Genomic DNA, 23,525 nt, shown 5'->3' with positions numbered 1-23,525 from the left:
TTCTGTGTGATTCTCCAGCTTCCCTTTCCTACCCTCCTGCCTCCAGTGCAGGACCCCCAACGAGTTAAAAGTGTAAGAGCTGCTCGGAAAGAGGTCAGCTCACAAATGATATCGAAATCCTAGTCCCAGATTTTCTGTTTCCAACATGCTGCGCAACTAACACTGTGACACTTTGGCAAGATGATGGAGAAAAATCCCGTGCCAGCTGACTGATGAGCACCCATCTTTTTTAATTAATTGGGTTGAAAAATGTCTTGTGTCAGTTTGAATGTAGGGGCTCTTTCAGCTGCGTTTTTCTGGATACTTATATAGATATATCTAACTGCAGATTTGAGAGCCCAGCGTGAGGCCTCATAAATGATAAAAATATGTATATATTAGAATTATGCACACACACATACACACATGCACATATTGGATAAATTGATACTTAAACATATATGTGTGTATATAGTGTTCTGTTCTCTGTTCTGAGAGATATTTATAAATAGATTTTAAATATATCTATTGCTATTATTCACAGCTCTATGTGTAAGTGTATTGTAAAATCTGTTTGGCTTTTTTTTTCCTGATATGCTTTTTAGTTTTTAGCAGAGTAATATATCTGATTTCTCTTTAAATTAAATGAATTTATTTGTCTGCCTTCCCTTAATGGAATCAGTTTTGATATACTCTTTGTTCATGCTGTTACAGGCTTCAGTCTAAGGGCTCTTTGTATTAACTTTTTAAAGTTACATTACAAAGAGGTTTTAAGATTTCCCAACAGGCTTTTATTTAACCAGGGCTTTTGATCTCAAACCTGCTGGGGCCTAGTGAAATCCTTACCAATTCTCCAGTAACTCCTCACTATTGGAATTTGAAAAGACCCACCTGAAGGATTTAACTCGCTGTATGGCTTCAGCCATCCTTTAGATGCTTCTATTCATGCAGACAGTGAGGGGGTCGAGGGCACCCTTTGTGATCCTCCAAGTAGCCTAAGGTGCCCTTTGCATAAGTTGTACTCCTGAGGAAATAAAAATCAGGAGGACACAAACCTATATACCTTATTTCCTGCTATCTTTACTTAAAGGAGGAGCACAGGGGGTCTGCTTAACATCCTTTGCTACCTAAATACCTTTTGGACATGGGAACTCAATAAAGGAACTTTCATTGCATCCATTACCCTACTGCGGTGCATAGCAAATTAGATTTAAAAGGGTACTTTTTTCCCTTACAGCTATTTCTATCATTTTCTTTAAAATTTCAATTTAGTGTCTAGTGACAGAATATTCCGTAATGTACATTAGAACTATATAACACCAATTATGCTAACTGTGAACATTATTTCAAAAGAATTAGTTATATTAAGTTATAGATAAACCGTTGGGAAAAAAAAGGTCAGGTTAGGGAAAAAAAAAAGGAGCTATGTGATAATGTTTTAAAGGAGCAACATGAAGTGAATGCTCTTTTCATTTTTTAATCCTTTCATTTTGCATAACCCACACTGAAATTTTGCTACTGGCTTGGTCTTGGTTGTTTAGGCAGGGGGGTGACGTGTCACTGTGTTAGTTTACAGCTACAAATCTTGGTGTAAAAACTACAGCTGGTTCTTGTGGTTGTGGAGAAACATAATTTCCTCTTTTTGGAGGGAAATGGAATTGCAGAAATCCATGAAAAGTCTTTTGGCAGACACTGATGACCAGTACACAGCAAAAAAAAAAAAAGAAAAAGGAAAAAAATGCTGGCAGACCAAGCTTGAAAGAATATAATAACTAAGCACATTCTTGTCACAGTTTTGGTTGTCTGTTTTCTTTCTCATGACTGTACCACAGTCATGATATGTCTGTTACCTGCATTTTGTATTTGCTTTCTCAGATTAATTCCTTTTCTATTTCAGCCTATACTAAAATAAAACCACTCCACAGAGTGCAAGAGTATCTAAAGGTGCCTTCTGTTTTCATGACTCTTTATTTTCATTTATCTATTTCCTGTCGGTTTGTGGGTTGGAGGAGTTTTGAGTTTCAAGATGTTACATATTTGTGCTCCTTCTTTGTGTGCAGTTGATCTGGATGTACATTGCACTGGAGATGTTTTTGTGTAGATGAATAAAATAAAAATTCTCCATTTTAATCCTTACTTTTTCCCGCCTTAGAACTGGTTCAAGACTTTTGCTGGAACCATGTGTGGTTTGGTTATTTCAATTTGTAGGGATTCCTGGCAAATCATTTGTGTTTGTTTGACGTCCTGTGGGATCAAACTGCCATGAATTTTGGATGATCTAAAAACTGTGTAGTTTACTTCGGCTAAAACCGCCTTCCACTTGAAAACGTAAATCAGCACAGTTGAAATCTAGTCAAGGTTTTTTTTTTTTTTTTTTTTTTTTTTTTTTTTTTTTTTTTTTTACATTTGGTATTTGCCTCAGCTCCAGCCTGAGCTGAGGCATTGCTGTGCTGGTGTCCCTTGCATCCAGAAGAAGAGCTGGATCACTTTGCCACAGGGCAAATGACAAATTTGAGCTGAGCAGAAGACGATCCTGACTGTCCTCACAGGTGATGGGTCCATGGACAATGTGCCCTGAAATGTGTTAGAGCTGCACCTTCTGCAGCCTCACTCAGGGTGGGTTTTCCTGTCTTGGGGCAGTCTCACACTGGTCTGGAGTTCAATGACTTCACAAAACCCATCAGACTCCAAGTCAGTGAGAGAATCACAGAATCATTTAGGTTGGAAAAGACCTCCAAGATCACCAAGTCCGATTTAGGTTTTTGTTCAGGACTCCTTTAACTTTCAGCCACAGCTCCAAGTGGAGTTACAGTAGGAGCTTTCACTTTTTCTCCAGCAGTGAAGTGAAATTGGAAGCAGATGTGAACGCTGGCATTGTCTCTGGGGGACAGATGATGTTATTTCACCAGCTTGACATCTGTTGAGACTTGATTAAACCCAAAGCGTGCTGGGCTGGTCCTGTTCTCTAGATCCTCTGAAGAGGGATTTGTCCCACCAAGTGTATTTGAGGATTCAAACCTCCCTTACAAACCTGGAAGCCTCTGAGCTGGGGCTTCAAATTGGACTTTTTTTATGTTCAGAAGATGCAAACCACAATGGAAGAGTTCATATCTTTGTGGCACGGATGTGAGGCTTTAATATGAGTTCGTCTGTATAGAATAGTGAGAAAGAAAGGCAAATTGAGGGGGGAAGAAGGAGCTTTTGAATGGCAAGGCCTGATGATACTTTTGAATTTGTGTCTGTGTGCGCCCACAGGAAAACGCCCTGATCTGAGACTTTTATTCTTAAAAACTTCCCGACAACTTTGCTGGGCAATGTCATCCTTGCCCCAAAAGGGTGGAAGCTCTGTTCCCCAAGCACATCTTTTCCACGGTGCTGTACCTATCCCTCTGTGTCTTGGAGGGGGATAGAAAACCCTAATTTCCATGTGGATGGCGAGGGATGCCTTTGTGGAGGGAGCAGCACCGGATGCTGCCCAGATGCCTGAATAGCCCCCAAGAAACCAAAGCATCCCAAGTTTTATTCCACCAGCTCCCCCTGTGACCTTTGGTAAGCAACTTAACCTGTTGTCCTCAGGATCCCCAGTAAAATGGGAGACCTTAATACTTATCTGGTGGGATAACAGTGCTTAATACTTACCTAATTGGATGACAATACTTACCTACATACCTCACAGGGGTGTTGTGAGGATTAATTAGCTAATGTTTGTAAAGTGCTTTGGGGATGGAAAGCGGTATATAGTAGTGCTAAGCACTGTTACTCCGTGTCAGCACCGAGACCTTAAAATGGCTAAGGCTGCAATAAGAGTTTTTATATGTTTTACAATAAGCCAATTCTGCAAGGCATCCGGATGCTGGGATTGTTTTTAGGCCGAGATTTCTAAGAAAGTTGGGAAACAGAAGGGTATAATTATATGACCCAAAACCTTTTGTTGTTTCTTTTAGTTGACCAGCTAAACAATGTTAGGTGTTGTTTGATGAATTGTAAAAACTGCGTGTTGGAGTTTAAGACATATCAGTGTTTACTTTTGCTGATCAAACAATGTTCGTTGAAATAAATATCTTCGCTACAATTTGGATAAAAAAATACATTAAATAAACCAGAGGAAGTATTTATTCCTGTGTTCTTTCTTTCTGTATTTCTTTCTGTAAGCAGCCTTTTTTATCAGTGTAATTCTGCTCTTGTTCCTATTAGGGTAACTGAAAGGTAACACCACTGCAGTAAATGGAATTACACCAGATACAAAAGCATTATGTGAGAGCAAAATTATATTTATATGTGGTCTGAAATGCAACCTGACTCTTGGTTTTAAAGAAAAATCAAACCAAGCGTTCCTAGAAATATATATAAATGCAACTTTAACAGAAATTGTCAAGTTCTTTGTTGAATCCTGCTTGTTTCATGGCAACTCCTAAACAGATTTTGCAAAAGGAAGGTCTGGTATAGCATAGACCATATTTTCCCTTTTGCGGGAGGAAACTTTGCAGGATTTTTGCCTTTAAATATTTTATTTGGTTCCTAATGTGGGCTCTCGATCCAAGAAAGCGACTTTATAGTTATCAAAGCACCCATTTGTATATTTTTTTGCTAGAGCATTTCTTCAGATCTTTTCCTCCCCAGTGTTAAAGAGAATTCCCACAAATTCCTAAAATCTGTTACAATACAGAACAGAGTGCTCACGTTGGTATGTTGCATGTTGGCTGTCCCTGGTAAAGAGCCTGTGCATTCTCATCCTGGGTATGCAGAGGAAATTCGATCCACTGCTGGGCTGAGCACCAGGATTTGGTTGGCTCTAGGACCAATTTCTGCGTTGGGCAAACATAAGAATGGATAACACTTGGAAATAAAACCTTCCCCAAAGCCTCTCGTGTGGATACCAGGTTATTTGACAATGTAATAGAGACCATTCACCATAACCAAGGGTGAGGCAAGGAAAACGGCACCAAAGAGCTCAGAGCAGCCAAGAGGAAAACTCAGCCCAACCCCGAGTGCATTGTCGGTGTCGCAGCTGCCAGAACAACCGAGGAGACTCTGGGGGAAGAGGATCAGGAAACCAGGTGTGGTTGTTGGGAAGGACATCTCCCAGATGAACTGGTGCTTTGTCCTTCAGCTGCCATGGGAGCCCAGCGTGAGCCCACAGGTGCTGAATCCAGCTTTGGACCACTGGAGGAGGTGAAGCAAAGGATGGCTGACACTGTCACCACCCAGCTCATCAAGTTAATGCTTGTATAATGTATGCATGTGGATATCATCTCGGGCTCTGCACCTGGTGTTCCTGACGAGGAGCTGAGGGGACGAGGGGACTTAGTGTTTGGGGAGAATTATCTGTATCTAGGCAGCAGAATTTGCAGTCTTGGAAGCTGGGAAATTTGGTTGAACTACAGAACTTGCTAACCCCTCAGTGCCCATCGTTAGCATTTCCCAGAATAGGAACTCATGCTAAAACGGAGAGGATTGCCATAGCCAGTGCCTGGAGCTAAGAAGGTGAAATTCAGACAGGGAGGGAAAAGCTGGGGAATGAGGGGGTTACAATGGAGCATCAAACAATGGATTAAAATGTAAAAATCTGAAATTCTGTCTCTGCTCTCAGTGACCTTGGACAAATCGTATAAGCACAATGTAAAATGGGATAAAAGTCCATTTCTACTGTACTTTAGGAATGATTAGAGATAGTGCAGTGCCCAGGTGCCACCATGATGGGGACAGACACAGATAGGCAGAGCAGGTCCCAGTGGGAGTACAGGCTGCAACACGTTGTGGGAGAGCACTTCTGTTATCTCTCCTTGCCTCAGGAGACCTAAAGAAGATGTAGCAGTGGGTAGTTTTGTATACCTGGATTGAATCTTCTCTCTCCTGCCTTTCCCAAATCATCTCCATCTGATGATGTAGTACATATTTCCAGCATATTCAACAGTCTGGCAGCACTCCTTTGGAAAAGAGATGTTCTGGGAGGAAAGCACAGCCCAAAGTCCACCTTCCTGAGCAGGCTGCACTAGCAATAAGTGATGTGTAAATCAGCCAGTGACACCTGAAATTGCTTCAGTGAAGTCTACCAGAACTTGTATGCCAAAGGTTTCTTTCCTACTCTAGTAAGTGCTTAATAAATAACAATTTCTATTTAAAGAAAAAAAAAATAGTGGTCATACAAATAGGACAGTCCCACTGAACAAGAAACCTTCAAGGGGAGACACGATGCCTGGTCACTGAGGCTTCCTCTGGCAGTCAAAGAATCACAGAATCATGAAATTATAGAATGGTTTGGGTGGAAGGGACCTCAGAGATCATCTGGTTCCAGCACCCACAGGCACATCTGGGCTGTGATTCGTTCTATATTAAAAAAGCTCAGTGGTCCCTTCCTCACCTTTGGCCAAGTATTTACACTCTTCCCGGGGACCAGCACTGGTGTTCCATGGTGCATGACCACTCTGGGGAGCCAAACTGGCCAAACTCCCAGCCAAACCCGGGAAATGAATCTCCAAATGGTTCCTGGAGGTGCTAGCCCCACCCTGGAGAAAGGATGTAGGGTGTGGGATGAGGAATATTGGGAAAAGTGGAGGCATAGCAGCCTCAGAGGGGTCTGGATAAGAGAAAGCACCTGACCAAAATGCCTTCCTTAATGCTTTTAATCATTGCTGGTGCTGTAGGTGGCCACATTAAAGATTAAAAAAGAGGACCAGAAAGGGCTGTCTTAAATTAAGCATTTATTCAGAGATAGCCTAAATTAAGCAAAGGACAGGATGTGCAGGATGCTGGGTCTGTGGCAGACCGGAACCCTCTTGTTTCTGCCTCAGCCTCATCTTCATCACTGCAATGAAAAGTATTTGTGCTCTGCTCAGCGTGTGTGGATTTCTGCAGCCCTCAATGGGATTGTAGGGAGAATCAAAGTGAAGAGTCCTCTTTAGGTCCTCAAGAAATAGAGCTTTCTGCTGGTTAACCATTACTTTGCATTTTCCCTTCCTTACAAAACGACTGAGGTTAAACATTAAGCGCCTGCAGTGAAGGACACCTGTATTTGCTGGTCCCATTATGCAGCTCCACTGAAAAGGCTTTACAGCTGTCTAAATTAGCATAATTAAATCCACATCAATTAAAAAACCTCCATCATCTCTTTCCCCTTCAGATGCAGATAGTCGCATTTGTCTAAGGTGCTAAGTGACAAAGGAACTTTTTAACAGTGGAAGCCCGAGCTGAAAGGAAGAGTAATACGGGTTGTATATTGGCCCAAGGTTCACCTTAACACCAGTGGAAGTGATTAGTGGGTGCTGCTCTGCCTAAAGAGGTAGAGCTGCCTTTTGCATGACAATGATGCCAGGAGCCAGAGCCAGGCATTAGAGATGTGCATTTTACAACAGGCTTTGGCTTCTATTGCTCCTTTATACCCCATTAATGGGGGGAAACAAAGCCTGGCATGATTTGGCCAATTTCCCCCACCCTACTTTCTTCCCTTTTTGTTTTTTTGGGCTTTTTTTTTTTTTTCCTTCTTCTTTTTTTCTTTTTTTTTTGGTTGTTTTGTTTTAGGGTTTTGTGTTGTTGTGCGTGGGGAAGCCCCAGTGACCCCAGGATAGCAGCAAGGCTGCGCTGTGTGATGCGAGCGAAGAGAATTCCTCCAGATGAAAACTGACATGGGGTTCAGGGGTTAATTTCTGGAACAGGCGCATTTGCATACAAATGAAAAATGATGGAATTTCTGTTCTCCTAAATTTTCAATGTCATCAGCATCAAACAGCAGTCAGTGCTCCCTTGCTGTTTGAAGAATATTCATTACTTCAGAAGAAGGGGCACCTTGTTTGGTATTAATCTCCTCTTCAGGTCAATGACTTAATTTGCTAAACTCCATCTGAAGTGCCACTCACTTTCTGATTTCTCTGCTGTTCTTTGTTATTTTTCATAACATGTTCTTAATACTTTTTTTATTTGTAAGGGGATACGTGTCCCCAGCAAATGCAAGCAGGAGGAAGGACTGCCTTTATTTATTTCTTTATTTTCACCCAGAGAACTCAGCACCCGTCTGTATCATTTGTAGCACGTTCTGGTGTCTGCTCGCCTTAAAATTCATGGGGGTTTTAGCAGAAAGAAAATAACTCGTGGACTCAAATGGGAAAACAGGAATTTTTCGTTCAAAACTGACATTTAAATGGACATCTGGTGCCTTGTGCAGCAAGGTTATGGGGTGTCATGCCTCCAACAAAAGGTAACAAGCGGCTAAGTGATTAATCCCCCAAAGAAAATCATAATATTCTTTTAGTTCCTGCCTGTGGAAATTCTCATCTGAAACTGCAGTGGCTGAGGATGTACTCGAGGAAACTTTTGTGCTAGCTCTTATTTCCCCATTGTCCTCTGCGTGTCTGCCAGGGGCCTGAGGAAGGATCCCATTTCCCTCCGTTTTTGCCCTTCATGGTTATAATTCTTCTCCCTGAATAGGATTATTCGGGGATCTTTAGATCTTCAGAGCTTGGGGGTGTCTCTGGGAACACGACTGTCCCATTCCCACCCTGTGGCCTGGGTGCTCCTGGCTGAGGGTCCCAGGGGAGGGTGGCTGTCCCTGTGGGATGGGAGCCATCCAACTCATGTGCAAGGGCTTAAAAAGCCCTCAAACTCAGGATTTGCCCTATAACCTTTTGTTTTTTATATGTGCAGGCCTTTCTGAACTTTCCAGTCAGACTTATTCTTGATTCTCAAAATAATTGGATTTTTTTTTGTTTGTTTGTTTTTTAATTATTAATCAGATCTGATTTTTTTGGCATGAGCGCTTATGGAAATGAAGCAATTGCACTGTCTGTTCTTCTGTCTGTCGCCCCTACTAACTTTTGAACCTCTTTGCCAATATCTCTCCAGTTTGTTAACAGGCTACAGAGCTCAAAGGTGTGAAGTGCTTTCCAGTTTTACTTTTTTTTCTTACATATCTAACTCTGAAATTGCAACATTTACTGTTGGAAATAGTACGGATAGCTGAGCTTTTCTCTGTTTTGTTGTTGTGTTTTTTGGTTTGTTTTTTTTGTGACTTGCAAAGGGGAAAAGAGGTGATCTGAGGATTAATTCCCTGTGTGTTTCTATGAAGGCTGTAAGCAATTAACCAACTCGCTCCGGATGCCTCCAAGTCCAGCTGGGTGAGGTTCAAGATCCTTGGCAAAAAAAAAAAAATCAAACAGCAAACTATGTGCACACAGTATATACAAACAACTTGCATGCAATTGCCTCTTGCTGCCTTCTCTTCATGTAACCTTTCTTTAAACTGAGAATTTTTGAGGTTTTTCCATATTTATAGTGTGTCACTCAGCAGGGCTGTAGTCCTGACCAGGACCTTGAGCACTTGAAAAATAAAAATAAACAGGGGCTGATGGGGGGGAGTTATATTCCTACCTGGAGCATTAAGTTAAGAGTGTCTAAGGGCCTTGATCCTCAGCCCCAGCCAAGCTGGATTTAGCATAGGTCATACTAAGGTGGGGCAAAGGGGGCTTTGTGTCATTTTTAGATCCCCTTATCCCAGGCAGTGGAGCCCTGGTGCGATGGATGTGCTGGGAGGCTGGGATGGCAGAAGGGCCGGCGCACTTGGCCCGGCGCCATCCGGAGATCCTCTCCACCAGAGGCAATTCGGGGGTGACGGGATAAGCCAGCTTTGCGAAGGCAGCTGCTCTGGGATCTGCCTGTTATCCACAGAGAATGTCCTCGGCACAGAAAACTTTCTCTGTGGGAAGGCTGGGATGTGGGAACGGATCCTGCGTCTGTGATGAGCGGGGGGATGCTCCCCTCCGGTGCAGTTTGTTGCTGTCGGAAGAACAAATCAAGGAATTGTCAGATAAAGCCGAGAGAATCTGTAAAAATCAGCATCATCCAAAATTCAGGGCCAAAGAGTTACAACTGCCCGTGTCTTGTGCTGTGAAAACTTTCTGCCAGGGGGGGCTGGATTCCTCCTGGTTCTCTTACGTGACAAAATACAGGCAGAGAAGTGAATCTCATGAATGCTTTTGTAGTGGAAGGCTCAGGATTCTATCTGAGGGAGCTGGTTCCTAGTCACATCTGTCTATCTTGTTGTATGAATATTGATAATGAAGTCAGAAAGAGAGACTTGTCATCGTAAGTGCATCAGACTCTGGCACTTGCCTGCTCAGGAGGAGGCGGCTCTGCTGCTCCGCTGCTGTCGGTGATGTCGGTTTGTTGAAATAATATGTCTCTGCCAGCTGAGAATCTGGCCTTGAAATGAGAAAAGTTGAGATTCCCATTGTTGAATTAGTTTGGCCACATTAAAAATACGTAGCTCTAGAAATGTGTATATGAATATGCTAATGTTTATTTTGCTAAGTGTGCTTGCCAGGATGTGCCATGTGGCTGAGTTAGTGTTACTTTAAGAATCCTAATTTTTTTGCCTTTTCAGACTTTGGATCTTTTAAACTTGTAAACACAGCATTTTGTTGGCAAAAGTCTCCATGATTTTATGCATACAGCTGACTTTTATCTTCACTTTTTACATCACCTTAATACTGAAAGAGAGAAAGCACTCATCTGTTTATGATAAGTTTATCAGAAATACTCCAAAGTTTTCCATGACTAAGATATTATATTGTTACAGTGGCTTGCTACAGGGTAATTTCTAGACAACAAACAGAATATTTCAAAGCCCAGATGTCCTGTTTAGACAAGGGGGTTTATATTGATTAGGATCTGCTTTCACCTAACATCGTGTAGTAAATATCACAAAGACATAATTAGAAAATTTGGTACAATATTTAGTCCTAGTCCCTGTGTGCCAGAATTGTTTGACTACTGAGAAACTGGAGCTTGTTTGCATCCCAGTGTGTTGTGAAATGCAAACTTCAAAGAAAATATTATATCTCCCAACTCCAGCTCGTGAGAGCCTTGGAAGTATAATACAGAAAGGCTTAACAATCCCTGCTGAGGAAAGGGCAATTTGACACTGAAACTACTGTTAAAGCACCGTTGACACACTGGTGGGCAAAAAGTGCTTATTAGAGGAGTCTAGTTACAGTCTCAGGAGCCAGGCAGAGAAAACGCACCCGAGTCATTGTGAAAATTGGCAAGTTGCACCAAATAGATGCGTTTTGTGTATGTGTCTGTGCTATTTTTTTTTTCCCCCTCCTTAACTACACGTATCTGCATGTTTGCTTCGTAGGCTTTCCATAAGATTGGGGCCCTTGCGGTATTCAAATAAAATATTTAGATTTGCAAAACTTCTGGAAGCCAGATTTTAAGGGAAAAAAGAAGTTTTTTGTCAGATTGTCAATGTCTGAATTTCATCACAATCTGTTCAGCTGTTTGTTGCAGGCAGGCGTAAAACATAGTGGGTAAGTGTGTGTTTGTACTTCTTATACATATTGAAAGAGGGCTGCCTAATCCCCTTGATGAGGAAAGCTCTGTAAATTATATACATCTGCAGGCACTGTGCAGGGGTAGTACAGAAGCAAAGAGGCAGATCAGCAATTTGAGGGAGCAAATAAGAGTTTTCTCACAAAGTCTGCGATCGGGAACCTTAGAGCAGCCCAGCCTCCTGGTGATGTCATTTACTTGTGGGTTTGTTTGGGGTTTTTTTTTTTGAATGACCCGAGTGTTTTGCCTTAAAAACTTTGCCTAGGAGGCCCTTCTACGCACTCAGGATTCCTGGCAAGAGAAAAAAAAATATTTGTTGATGACAGCTCTGAATATATTCTCTTTAATTGTCACTTATGTCTCTGTCCCATCCTCTGCACTGTGCTAAAAATAGTAATTCGGGTTGATGGTTTCAACACCATCTAATGTATGTGTATTATTGCATACAAAACCTACATAAAAATGTCAGGAAGGAGACCTAAGCCAGGAATAAAATTGAAAATCACAAACATGAGAGAAGACCCAAATAATGAGGGTGTTGCAGGGAAATGTTATATTGATGTCTCTGTGTAAATACATGCAGGCAGAGCCGTAAAGATCCCACCACCTTCCGTGCATAGAGGATTCCTAGAATAATATTTGCCTTTTTTTTTTTTTTGTAAATATGTAGGTAGTGTTTATATTTATTCTCAGCCTTCCCCTGCTTTCTTTAATAGCATGATTTGCTAATCATGCTACAGCACTTGTAAGATAAGTGCAGAACATATTTTCCTCTCCATTTTGCAGAGGATAAATTTGTCCAAATTGTACAGCAAGTGTCTGGCAGAAGTGAGACTAGACACCAAGGATAAAATCCCTTTGATTTCACTGAAGCAAGGATTTTATTCCAGGAGTTTTGTCTCCACTTCTCCACTCTGTCTCCTATGCCCTGTGTGTTCTGGGCTTTTGTTGCTACTTGATCCAAGTCTTGGCTCATCGGGTTAAAGGAAAGTCTGACAAAGAGGCAGCAATGGTAGTGTTAAAGTGACACTGTAGTTATGGTTTTGTCAACATTTCCATTATAAACTTCTGTTTGCAGCAATTATAAATCAACCATGAAAAAAAAAAAGAAAAAAAAAAAAAAAAGAAATCACTGTGAAGTAAAACTTGGCATGCCAGAGTCCAGGAGGGAATTTTGAGCTTTTGGAAATAATGGCTTCTGATTACCATGGACAGGCATGACATGATGTGCAAATATACACTCCACATTGCACTGGAAAAAACTCAGAACAAGTGTCACCACTTTGTCATGGCCAAGAGTGTGAAGAAAGGGGGTCTTCCTGACTTTTGGAAACACAAGAAATATTTTATTATTCTCAAAAACCTCCTATTAATGCCCTTAACAGCTTCTTAATTTTTCCCGTTTGCTTTGTATCATCCCATGTCAGGGAAAGAGGATGGCTGGCTTTGGGGTTTGGGGTGGATCAGCTGGTGTTGATCAGCACAGCTCCACCCAAGTCCAGTGAAGTGAGTTTGGCTTACACCAGCGGACAGTCTGGGTCGGTATCACCTTTCAGTCGAGGCTGGGGCATTTGCTGCCCCTTTGGAGCTCGAGTTAGTGTTTGTTTAACTTTGGAAGCCCATCCTGCCATCCTGATTGAATTCCGGGATAGGCAAAGGTTGACTTGACAGTGTTTTTGCTGAGGGCATAGTTGGTTACTTACAAGTTGTGTTGCACTAATATTTATTGCGCTGCATTCCGGGCTTTCTCCTGCTGCAGAGCAGAGTGATGGTTCACAACTGTCAGGCCGGTCCAACAGGCTGCAACCATCACCTGCCCTGCACCCAAACCGTGATTTTGCAGAGTCACTGCCCGTTCTGGGTCAGGGCTCTGGGCTGTCCCCGGGACGAGCTCCCTCCTGCATCATCACCACTCATGAGTCATGCGAAAGACGAGCTGTTGGCTCATCGGGGCAGCATTCCCCAGCAGCCGGGCTGGAACTCGAGTCCTTACTTCTGAGTTCAGCTTGGAAATAACGACAGCAGGGTAGCAGCTCTGGCTTTCGGTGGTGCTGCTAATAACTGAGGGCTAAATGTGGAGCAGCTCTGCAGGAGCGTCCCAGAGTCAGGTTACGGGGAGCAGGCGTCAAAACAAAGGTGCAGCAACTCGAGGTAACTCACTGAATTGAGTGCTGGGGTGGGGTGTAGGGAGGAGAAGCAGCAAAACTCCTTGCTGGGGTTTTTTTAGATGCGACATTTCAGTGATGTACCAACAGAGGAAATTTTGCTTGCAGAATCCTGTGAGCAAAACACTTCTGAGAATGTATGTATACAATTGTTTAAAAAAACACAGGGTTACTGACACAGATGCCAATTTGGTAGGGCATATGGAACATTTACACTTGCCTTTTTCATTCTTTCTTGCTACAGCTGGTACTGATTTAGTATGTGAAATTTTACTAGCAGGAGTGCTAATCAAGACAGAGATTTCTGTGAGGATTTAGTCATTTATGTGGAGGAAAACTATGGGTATCATTAAAAAGTACAAGATCATCTATGAGAAGAACATTATCATTAGCAACCTAATTTTTAAAGCAAACAGAGGGGAAAAAACCTTACTGTATGTCTTCAACAGCAGCAGCAGCAAATTATGTTCTTGTAATATTCGGTCATGCCACTTCTCTTTAAGTTTGGGTAAAGAAAATTTGAAATTCACTTGAAAAAAAGGCAATAGATGCTCCAAGTGGTTTTTTTAACCAATGCGATAGCCTGTTCTGCTACATCAAATGGATATGGCTGGGAATGGGATTAAATCCAAAAGCCACATCCAAATCCTGGATCTGTGTTGAATCTGAGGCCTCCGTTCAAACCTAACTGTGTGATGGGGCTGCTTTTCACCATCTTGGCATTTGAGAAGGGGCCAACCATATCCCACGTCTAAAATCCAGAGTTTGTAAAAGCTCTATCTTCCTTTTTTTCAGGAGCTGCAATCTGGGCCTGGAAGGGAGACATGCAGATATTAAACACCAATTCTGTCCAATTTCTGACGGGACAAGAAATACTATATTCCACCAAGAAGGCAACAAGAGTACACTACTTGACCGAAGAGGTGATTTTTGCATTACGCACGGTATAAAAAATCATGGCCGGGTTTAACTTGCCACTTTCTGTCAAGATGATTTGCTGAGCAAACAGCAACAGAAAATAACTGCTGTGTGTTAGGTGTGTTGTACAGGTGGCCCAGTGATAGGGTGACCTGAGCAGTAAAAGCTGACCTCTGTGGTTGGTGATGCCTGCGGGCGGTGGAGCCATGTGCTGGTCCCCGTGGTGGGCGGCCAGCTGCCCCTGCTCATGGCCCTGCCCTCGTGGAGAGATTGAGAGGAGCTCTGGAGTGCCCCCTCTGCCATTTCCCCGCTGCTTTCCCAACTAGTTTGGGGACTCTGAGGGACCACAATGTGAGGAGGATGCTGGGGTGATGCCCCCGGGCAATGGTGCCTTGAAACGTCTCAGGTTTGCCGGTTGACACGCACATCAAAGAAATACCTGCAACTACACAGGAATTCATCTCAGCTTCTCAGGGCTTGGCTTCATGTTGAGCTTTCTGAATATCTTTGCAAGCTGCTCTGCTTTGCTGTGACAGGCACTCTTTCCTAAGGCAAGATAACACTGAGGAGGGTTTGGAGGAAGAAACCAAGGCCTCTTCATTTGTTTTAGGAATGATAGTGGTATCCCAAGTGCCTCTCCTGTTGGGGAAGGCAGTAAAATCTAGGCAGATTCCCAGATATCATTGGATTCAGTAGCTTTACTGCAGTGCAGATGGGAGAGGTCTCCTTTGACCCCTACAGGTAATGGCTCTCTTGTGGTAACTTCACAAATACTGCAAGGTTATCTCATGTATTTTGGTATCTACCAGGGCTTAAACTTTCAAAGGAGTCCTGCTAAGGAAATAAATCCCTTTTTCACTTTCACAACACCAGATTTCATTTAGTTATGACTAAAAATTTCCTAACGTTGCTATTTTCCAGTATCCCACTTTTTTAATCACTAGCAGAAAAGCTGAAGACTTATTGTAGAGCTAAAAAGAACTACGTGACTCCTGGATACAACAATGACAATTTTCACTTAAAAGGCTTTTTTCCCAAAATACATATACCACTAAACGTAGTATCTCCAGGGGGCAGGGAAATGGCCATCAGGCTAATTAGCTAAAGGCAAGAGAAACCATAGGGGAAAAGGAAAAACAGCATTTATGTTGGCTTGAGCATTGCTGCTTGCACTAAAACTGCTTGAATGTCTGTGAAAGCCTTGCAGAGGTGCTTCTGGCTTTGTGGACTGTGGGAGTGGGTCAGCTGGGCATCAAGGCATCCCAGATCTGATGCTGCCAGCAGTGGATCTCCCTTCCCCAAAAACCTCAAGCGTTTGACTTGTGTTGTTACAGCTGTCCAAACTTCTTCCTACCGTAGCAAGGTAAAAGAATCTAATATTGGGTCAGAGCAGGAATATGGTAGGACTTGCCTCTGCCTTCCAGAAAGAAAATGAAGTGAGTCATGATGGAGATTTCACTGTTACCATCAATAAGAGCAGTTACATCACCAAAAATGCGCAGTGCAGCGAGCTGAAGTCTTAGACAGTTTGTGATGTTTAAACATCTTAAGCACTGTTGAGCGTTCTCTCCACATTTCTTGATATGGCACTGTGGTTTTATTTAAGCAATCCCGAAAATCGTGGCCAGCTGCACCATCTGCCAGAGATGATGCAGGATGGGTGCCTCCAGCATGTCAGCGCTCAGATGTCATTTAAAAGGGAAATGCTTTCTGTACTGGGAACGGGGCAGAGACAAAGAGCCCGGGCAGGCAGCAGGCTGTGCTAAGTGGAAAGAAGAATTGATACCTTTTCTAAGGCCTGACCCGAACATCTGAGTTCCTTCCCTTGGGGTTTCTCACCCCACAAATGTTCTTTTTTCTCCCTTTTTTTTTTTTTTTTGTTTTTTAATGTGTGTGTCTGCTTTTTTTTTTTGCCTTTTTTTTTTTTTTTTTTTTCTTGACACTCACAGACCCAGAAAGGTTCTGGGAGATAAAGACCCCTCTGATGTGGAACAGGTGGCTCGTCCAGGTCATTGAGCTGCGAGAGCCGGGCGTGTGGCAGTCCCACCTTGGGGACATAGCTGGCATTTAAAGGTCACTCCCTGGCAGGTCCTCGGCACCTTCCCAGCAGCAGGTGACCTCCGTGACTGCTCTCCCATCTCACACATCCGCCTCATCGAGGAGCCAGGCTGCACCTTTGTGGAACTGTTTGCAGAAGAACGAGGCGTGATCACAACTAAGCTGAAGGGTGTCATATTTGCTTTACCACCGACATGAGGACCAGTGGTTGAATATTCGATTACATGTCAGTCACAGCACATTAGGCAATCTTCCAGTCTGCCAGCTTTGCCCTTCCCAGCTCCCAGCTAAGTGTCATCAGGAAAGAAGTAGCACTGTGAAGGCAGCAATTGGCTTGCTCTGTGAGCTTCAGTCTCCATGAAAACTGTCCTCTCTTACCATTCCAGTGAGTCTATTGGGGTCCCTCATACTCTGGAGAGAGGAAGGTTGTTCGTGCCTCCTGACTGTGGATTCAAACCACTCATGGTGCAGTTGCTACTCAATTTCATCTCTAGATCCAAAGGTATGAATGTGTGCAAAAGCAGCAAATGTTGTGTTGAAAAATTAAGGAGCTGTCATTCCAACTACATTACCAAAAATATCCTGCTCTTTCAAATAAAGTGGCTATAAAAACTTGTTGCTCTGACTGAGCATTTTCTGGACTGTTTTGCTTGCAAATTACTTAGAGAAAATATGCTAGGAGTGGAAGTTAAGGACTGTGGACAATTTCCCACTTTGCTTAAGCCAGAAAAATCCCATCTCAGCTCCAAGAAGGAAACTACTTTCCAAAATCTCATGCAGAAAGTCCCGGTTCAGCTGGAACGCGCCGCTCTGTTTGCGCTCGGTGGTTTCTGGAATAATAAAAAGCCCTGTACACCCATGCCGGCAAGCACAAGCACCAAAGGATGATGTGGGCAGATAATTCCCTTTTGGAATTGGCATTAGGGGCTTAATATGGGTTTTGTTAAGCATCCTCCACCTGTTAGCACCAGCCACGTGAGAAGTAAATGGGTAGCGTTCCCACTTTGCATCGTCTTCCAAGGTTGGGCTGCACCTCCTGTTTGGAGAGTTTCAAAGTGAATTTGAAATCAAAGGAGACAACACTGCCGTGACTGGGCGGGACATTCATAAGCAGAACTTTAGCTTTGTCTGCTTTGATTTCAGATTCACTTTGAGTGTTTTTCTGGCAGGAAGTGCAGGCATCACAAGGCTCTTGGTAGCAGCATCACCATTAACTTTCCAAGTGACCCTTACTATTTAGCTGGAGAGACAATAAGACTGTGGTGGGTGTCAATGGGAATAACCTTTATGATACTTCCAAAGCTTCAATTCTGTCCTCGGGCTCCACAACTCCAAGAAATACTTAGAGGGAGAGACTGCCTGCGGAGTGAGGAGTGCAGTGTGATGGATGAAACAATAAAAATGACACTGCTGGTAAAAGTGAAAGTTTATGTGTTGTGCTTGTGATTGATGTCAGGGTGGTGGCATCTGGACCCTGTGTCATATTACGGGTGCAGCATGAGACCCTCCGTGAGGCAGGATGGCTGCACCCGTGGCTGGTAAGTCCAGGGAGGTGAATTTGGCCTGTTTGGTGAAAAAACACCTCCATGAGGAATTGTCTGCAAGGATTGAGGGCATCTCTCAGTAAAAGAGCGAGGTGGAAAGTGCAGGTCTCCATTTTGGGTTGCTCTTGGAGAAAATGGCTGTTTTCCCCCCATTTCACCCAGCTCCTCCTTGCCCATGTTTGAAAAGGGCATCCTCAGTGCTGACAGCAGAGCTGTTACAGACAGAAGGACTGGGCTGAGAGCAGCCAGGGAAGTGCACCTTACTTCTAAAAAGAAAGATGTGTCTTGACAGCTTGCCAAATGCCACATCTGCCTCTCTTTGCACCTCTGTGGGTGAAGCTGAACAGCAAGGTGGTGCAGATGAGCGAACTTATCCATTAACTGTGTGAGCTCCACTCTCTCCTTCTCTGTACAACAGCTGCAGGTGATTCCTGGCTGGAAGGACCTCCCAGAACCCCATCTGCAACACCTGGGGGGAGGCACAGCTGCGAGCTCCCTGTGGTGGGGCGAGGAGGCACCACACCACTAACACCTCAGATGGGCTGGGAGGACGGTGGGGACCACGGGCACTGGTAAATGGTTTTTTTTTTTTCCTCCCCCCCTTGTCAGTTGTCTTTGCTATTGGAATTTTTTCCATCTTTCGTGATGTCTCTCCGTTGGGGAATGCTGATGGGACCGTACAAGCCACGATGGCCTTTGAATTGGCTGTTTCTCAAGAGCTGAATCTGTCCTTCAGTTAACCAGGCAAGTCTAACTGGGTTTATCTGATTAGGTGGAAGGATTTTGCATTGTATCTCTAGTGTTGCATTTTTATTTCCTGCTCACAATGATATTCAATCATAAGCTGCTGGTCTGCAGGTATCTTGGTGGGAATATTTTGCCTGTGACACCGAGTCTGTGTTTTGCATGCAGCATGTTGGCATTGTGTAAATGTTATGAACAAGTTCTATTATCTCTGAAACCACAACAGCTGTAATTATAGTCTGAAGGTGCTGTAGTGTTTCAAATGTGCCTGCAGTAGTAGTGCTGTGATGAAAACAAGGTGTGTACCTGCAGCTTTTCCTTTGTTCAATGACATCATAATTATGTTGCGTTCGAGCTTAAACTTCTGTCCTTAAACACAAACAGCTTATGTGAAATCTCCTAGGTTCTTCCTCTGATTTCTTGGACTAAAATTAGTTGAAGCACTGAATAAGGTAGGGTGGTGCATTTTACAGGCTTTATGTTGAGTTTTGCTGTGGATGAGTTGTACGTAGTTCGTGTTGTAGGAGTTGAAAAATGAATGAATGTTATTAAAAACCTCTAAAAGGGCATCTTCTGCTTGTTGGGCTGTGAACTCCTAGTCCTGGGGTATTTGACAGTCCTGTGATTTGTGATAATGGAATTAATGAAAAAAAAAATCAACAAAGGCATGACATTGCGAGTGTGCAAAACAAAGCTTTTATTTCTGGAGTGAATGCACTTTTAAGGGTGAAATACCTCAGGCATGTGGCCTTAATCTACCTGAGCCTTTTCCCGAGTGGAGATGTATAACCACATCCCAGTGGCACCACTGTGAAAAGCTGTCCAGGCACCCATGTGCCTCCATCTTCTTTAGAGCCCTACTCATGCTTGTTCATAAAGTTCCAAGAAAGGTTTTATCTTCTTTCTGTTTCTCATTTAAATTGTCCTAAAACACAAGCTCTGCTTGGATCACACTCACTAGATGCCCAGAGGTTTTGGTTTCTATAAAAGGCTTTTTCAGCCCAAGACCTGAATTCCCTGGGGACACAGCAGTGTGTCCTTATCCCCTCTCTCCCACTGGTGAGCAGTGGCATTGCTGCTGGTCCTGTAGCACTAAAGCAGCCCAAGCCCATCTTTGAGCCCATAACCAGAGGTGTTGTGAGCACTAGGAACCACAGTAACATCTAAAAATAACCACACTGCAAAACTGGTTGAAGAATAAGGCAAGAATTCCCCAACAAATATCTAATTACTATATTAAAAATATTTCTTTCATGTAAGACTTAGCTTAACTAACTCTGTAAATTAAATGTGGCATCTTTCTAATGCTTCTCTGAGTCTCTGTGATTGTTTTCATTATTGTTATGATTGTAACTGTTGCTAGAATGAAATTATTTACACATAGAGCTAAATGATTATTTTCATTGCTATTCAGCTCCTGGCTGCATTAGACCTGTGTAGTGCAGCCACAAAACACCCATCCTCTTCAAAGCTGCAGGTTTCCCCATCTTTGGGAGTGGCTGTGACCTGGTGTTCCATTGTTTGGTGCATTCAGGGCATATCAGGACATGTCAAGTGGAAAGTGGCAGATAAAGGGTCCTCTGCCATCACAGCAGAGTGGAGCTGCTGCTTTGGGCTTTTTTACTGCATGGAGGGCACTCAACCACTGTCTGCCCACTCTGGGTGCCTTCTGAATGGTTGTTCTCACTTCAGCAGGCCCTTTTCCATGTGGGAACACCTGCTCATCCTAAAAAAGTGTCCCTTAGTGTGTGACTCCATACAGGCTCCACGGCTATTGGTGCTTTAGAAGCTTCCGTCCAGTTTTAGGACCTCTTTCCTAAGGACTTCTTCCCTTTTATTTGGCTTTGGTAAACCTGGATAGCGTGGACACATCCTCTGGACACCAGAGCAGGGGTGGAGCACTGACCAGTAGGGCCATAAGAGCTGATGAGGAGTGTGAGCAGCAGAGCACACAGCGACGAGTCTGTGGCACCTCACCTTTAGCACATGGACAGACACAGTCCAGAGTCTCGTGTGAGAGCCAGGAGAACTAACTTTGGATTCTGGATTGGCCCCTGCCTTGCCTGTGACCTTTTGATGGTTGCTTCCCTACCCATGGCTTTGCTATTTTTCCTGTCTGGAAAGAGGGGGAATATAAGGGTCAGGTGTTGACACCACATCCTGATTTATGAGAGGTCACAACCATCGTGCCCGAGCTCCTAATGGGAGATCCTGGAGAAGTGCAGGGAGCTGGGCAGGTGCTTGGTTGGAGCAAATCAGCACAGCTCAATTAAAATCAATAGATTTATTCCATCTGGAGTGATAAAGGCTTTCCCAACAGCTAAACCACTGGTCCTTACTATGTCAGAGGACTAAGGGATGCTGATTCTTTTCTCCCAGGAAAGGTTGTGCCCAAGAACACGAATTTATGAGCAAAAGACTGTGGGCTTAGGGATTTGTTACAAACAAGAAGGATGTGTGGAAGTGAATCATAGGGCAATTTTATTTAGGAAACATGGAAAATGAACTAGAAACTCTTGAGTTACCTTTGACTTCCTGGCAAGGGCAAATTAAAATTGGCAGCCCTCTGTCTAGCAATATAAAAGCATTAACATCTGCAGAGCTTCTGTTGGTAAATTTATGCAACAGATTGAGTAAAACTGATGTAAAAATGGAGCAGGATTTGGATATGAGCAACTTTCAAAGTAGATACTCCTTTGGAATTGGTCTGCAGATTATGCTGGTTTAGACAAACTTACCTAGTTGACCTACTTCAAATCCCAACCTGGCTGCTCTTAAACAATTTAAAAAAAAATATCCCCCATTTCCAGAGCTAAAACAGACATAAACCCAATTTTAAAATATTCACAAAAAATTATTAAGTGTTTTAAAAGCATTTCAGTTAAAAGAAAAATCACAGCTTAATGCAGGGAACTTTCGCTTAGACTGGGCCTTCATTTCCAAAATCTGTACAGTAATATGACACAATAGACTGAGGTGCTGATTATGCCACAGATAATGTAGTTGTTAATGATCAAGTTAATGTTAAAAGCCATTACTGCTCATTGACATAATTCTCAGAACATTATACTGGAGAAGTGCACCTTTTGTGTAGCAACAAAATGACAAAATTGAAATGTTAAAAGTTGAGTGCCTGAATAATAGCCTGTGAAATCATTTAGACAAGATCATTGTTGTTGCTATTGTAAAAGAACCAGAGAGTGACAGAATGAGACAAAAAAAGGAGGGGGAGGAAAGAAAAAAAAAAAAAAAAAAAGGCACCAGAGTGTCTCTTTCCTGAAGGGAGATGTAAGGTAGAGAGGATTCCTGCTCCTCTGTTCTCTGTCTGCCTCTGCAATTTGGAGGGTCTTCCTCTAACAACAGAGCACCCTCCTCTGGCAGCTCGCCAAAAATGAACGCCTGGCTGGCAGCGCCGGGATGGGGACAGGACCCCTCGTGTGGCATCCTCATCCCAGCGCTGGGCTGGGAGGATTTACCGGCACGGGGGAAGAACCCTGTTTTGACTGCTTGCCAGGGAAATCTAGGACAGTGGCCCCAGCGTTATGTTAAAAAAAAAAAAAAAAAAAAAAGAAAAAAAGAAAAAAAAAATATCAATCGTGGAAGTTTTTTTGCTGTTTTGCCCTGAGAGGGGCTCCTGTGAGATTGCGGCCGCGTGGTGGGGTGAAGGTCGTGGGCTGGGACTCCTCACCTTAGACCTGGGGGATTTTCAGGTCACTTTAGAAAAGTCTCAGAGCCCCGTGGCACCCACGGGCATCTCTGGCTCTCTGGGCTTTAATAAACCCGAGGAAGAGCGCAGAGTTGTGGTAATGGGCTCCGCAGCACACAGACTATTAAACGCCTGCAGTGGAGGGACACTTTACTGAGCAATATACTGCGCAACAAGCCCGTGTTAAAACATTGACCCACAACATTTGGTCCATAAAAATAGTTACATTCGCGGGGACTCCTGGCAGCGATAGTTTTAATGCAGGGTCTGTGTCATGGTATAAAATAAATTACTTCTGACATTACGGTGAACGCTTAAAGAGCTCCATTGAAAGCCTTTCTGTGCAAAGCAGTGAGCACACAGTGCAAGTACCTGCAAGCCATGGTAGTTTCATTCCTGAGCGACCCTCAACGATCTGCTTTTGTGCAGAAAACCCCCCTCAGCCCTGAAGCCAGGCCCTCCCAGCCCTCCTTGCTATCCTTGTAAAGTCAGGTAAATCACTGTGAAAAAGGTATTGTAGGGAACTTTGCTGGATTATGTTTTCATCCTGGATTTTCCACAAACACATTTTTTCTGCTCTTCTAGAGTCACCTGTATCAATTGGACTTGGTTTGTTTAACATCTCCCAGCACAAAAATATCATAGAAATACCATGCAACCTTTTATGAAGCTGCTTCTTTTTATTAAGTTCTGGTAAGAGCTAAGACATTTGGAGGCAAGTGGTTACAGTGTCATTTAATGCCTTTTACCCCCCTTTCTCCAGTGTGAGCCAGTTCCAGCCATCTCCTTTGTTTTTAGGTGGGGAGGTTGAAATCTAAGAACACCTATCTCAAACGAAGAGCCTTCTCCCTCCAGGCTGCCAGCCCACCCTCCAGCCTTCACTGTTTTCCTCTCTAAAGCATTAACTTTCCTGGAGGGCTTTGATTTTTGTCCTGCTGCGGTTCCTGTAAGCTCCCCCAAAACCATCCAGTACATTCTGTGCCTCCAGTGACTGTCTTTCTCAGGATATCTTACTACAGGGTCTGCTACTCTTGGCACCCTCTTCCTGTGACCCCAGCCACTATTGAATTAAATCTCCTCCATGGTTTG

General features: G+C 43.4%; 1 protein-coding gene across 5 annotated transcripts in view; it reads left to right on the top strand.

The window, feature by feature from the left end:
* Positions 1 to 18,275, top strand: part of GTDC1 (glycosyltransferase like domain containing 1) — a 200,071-nt gene extending 181,796 nt beyond the window's left edge. Inside the window, exons 11-12 of one of the 5 annotated variants that reach the window (XR_010080849.1) lie at positions 14,262 to 14,389; positions 16,334 to 18,245. Coding sequence is in view for 3 of the 5 variants with exons in the window: in XM_063401009.1 (XP_063257079.1) it covers positions 14,262 to 14,410; positions 16,334 to 16,357 (173 nt within the window). In the remaining 2 variants the exon portion in view is untranslated. Of the gene's footprint in view, positions 1 to 14,261; positions 14,411 to 16,333 lie in introns of those variants that run through there. The other 4 variants (XM_063401009.1, XM_063401011.1, XM_063401006.1 and 1 more) reach the window with 4 other exon arrangements.
* The last annotated feature ends 5,250 nt before the right edge of the window (positions 18,276 to 23,525 follow it).

The sequence above is a fragment of the Prinia subflava genome, chromosome 6 (genome assembly GCF_021018805.1).
Source record: "Prinia subflava isolate CZ2003 ecotype Zambia chromosome 6, Cam_Psub_1.2, whole genome shotgun sequence".
Taxonomy (NCBI): Eukaryota; Metazoa; Chordata; class Aves; order Passeriformes; family Cisticolidae; genus Prinia; species Prinia subflava.
Note: the sequence above shows the minus strand (reverse complement) of the source record. Positions and strands in the feature narration are given on the sequence as shown.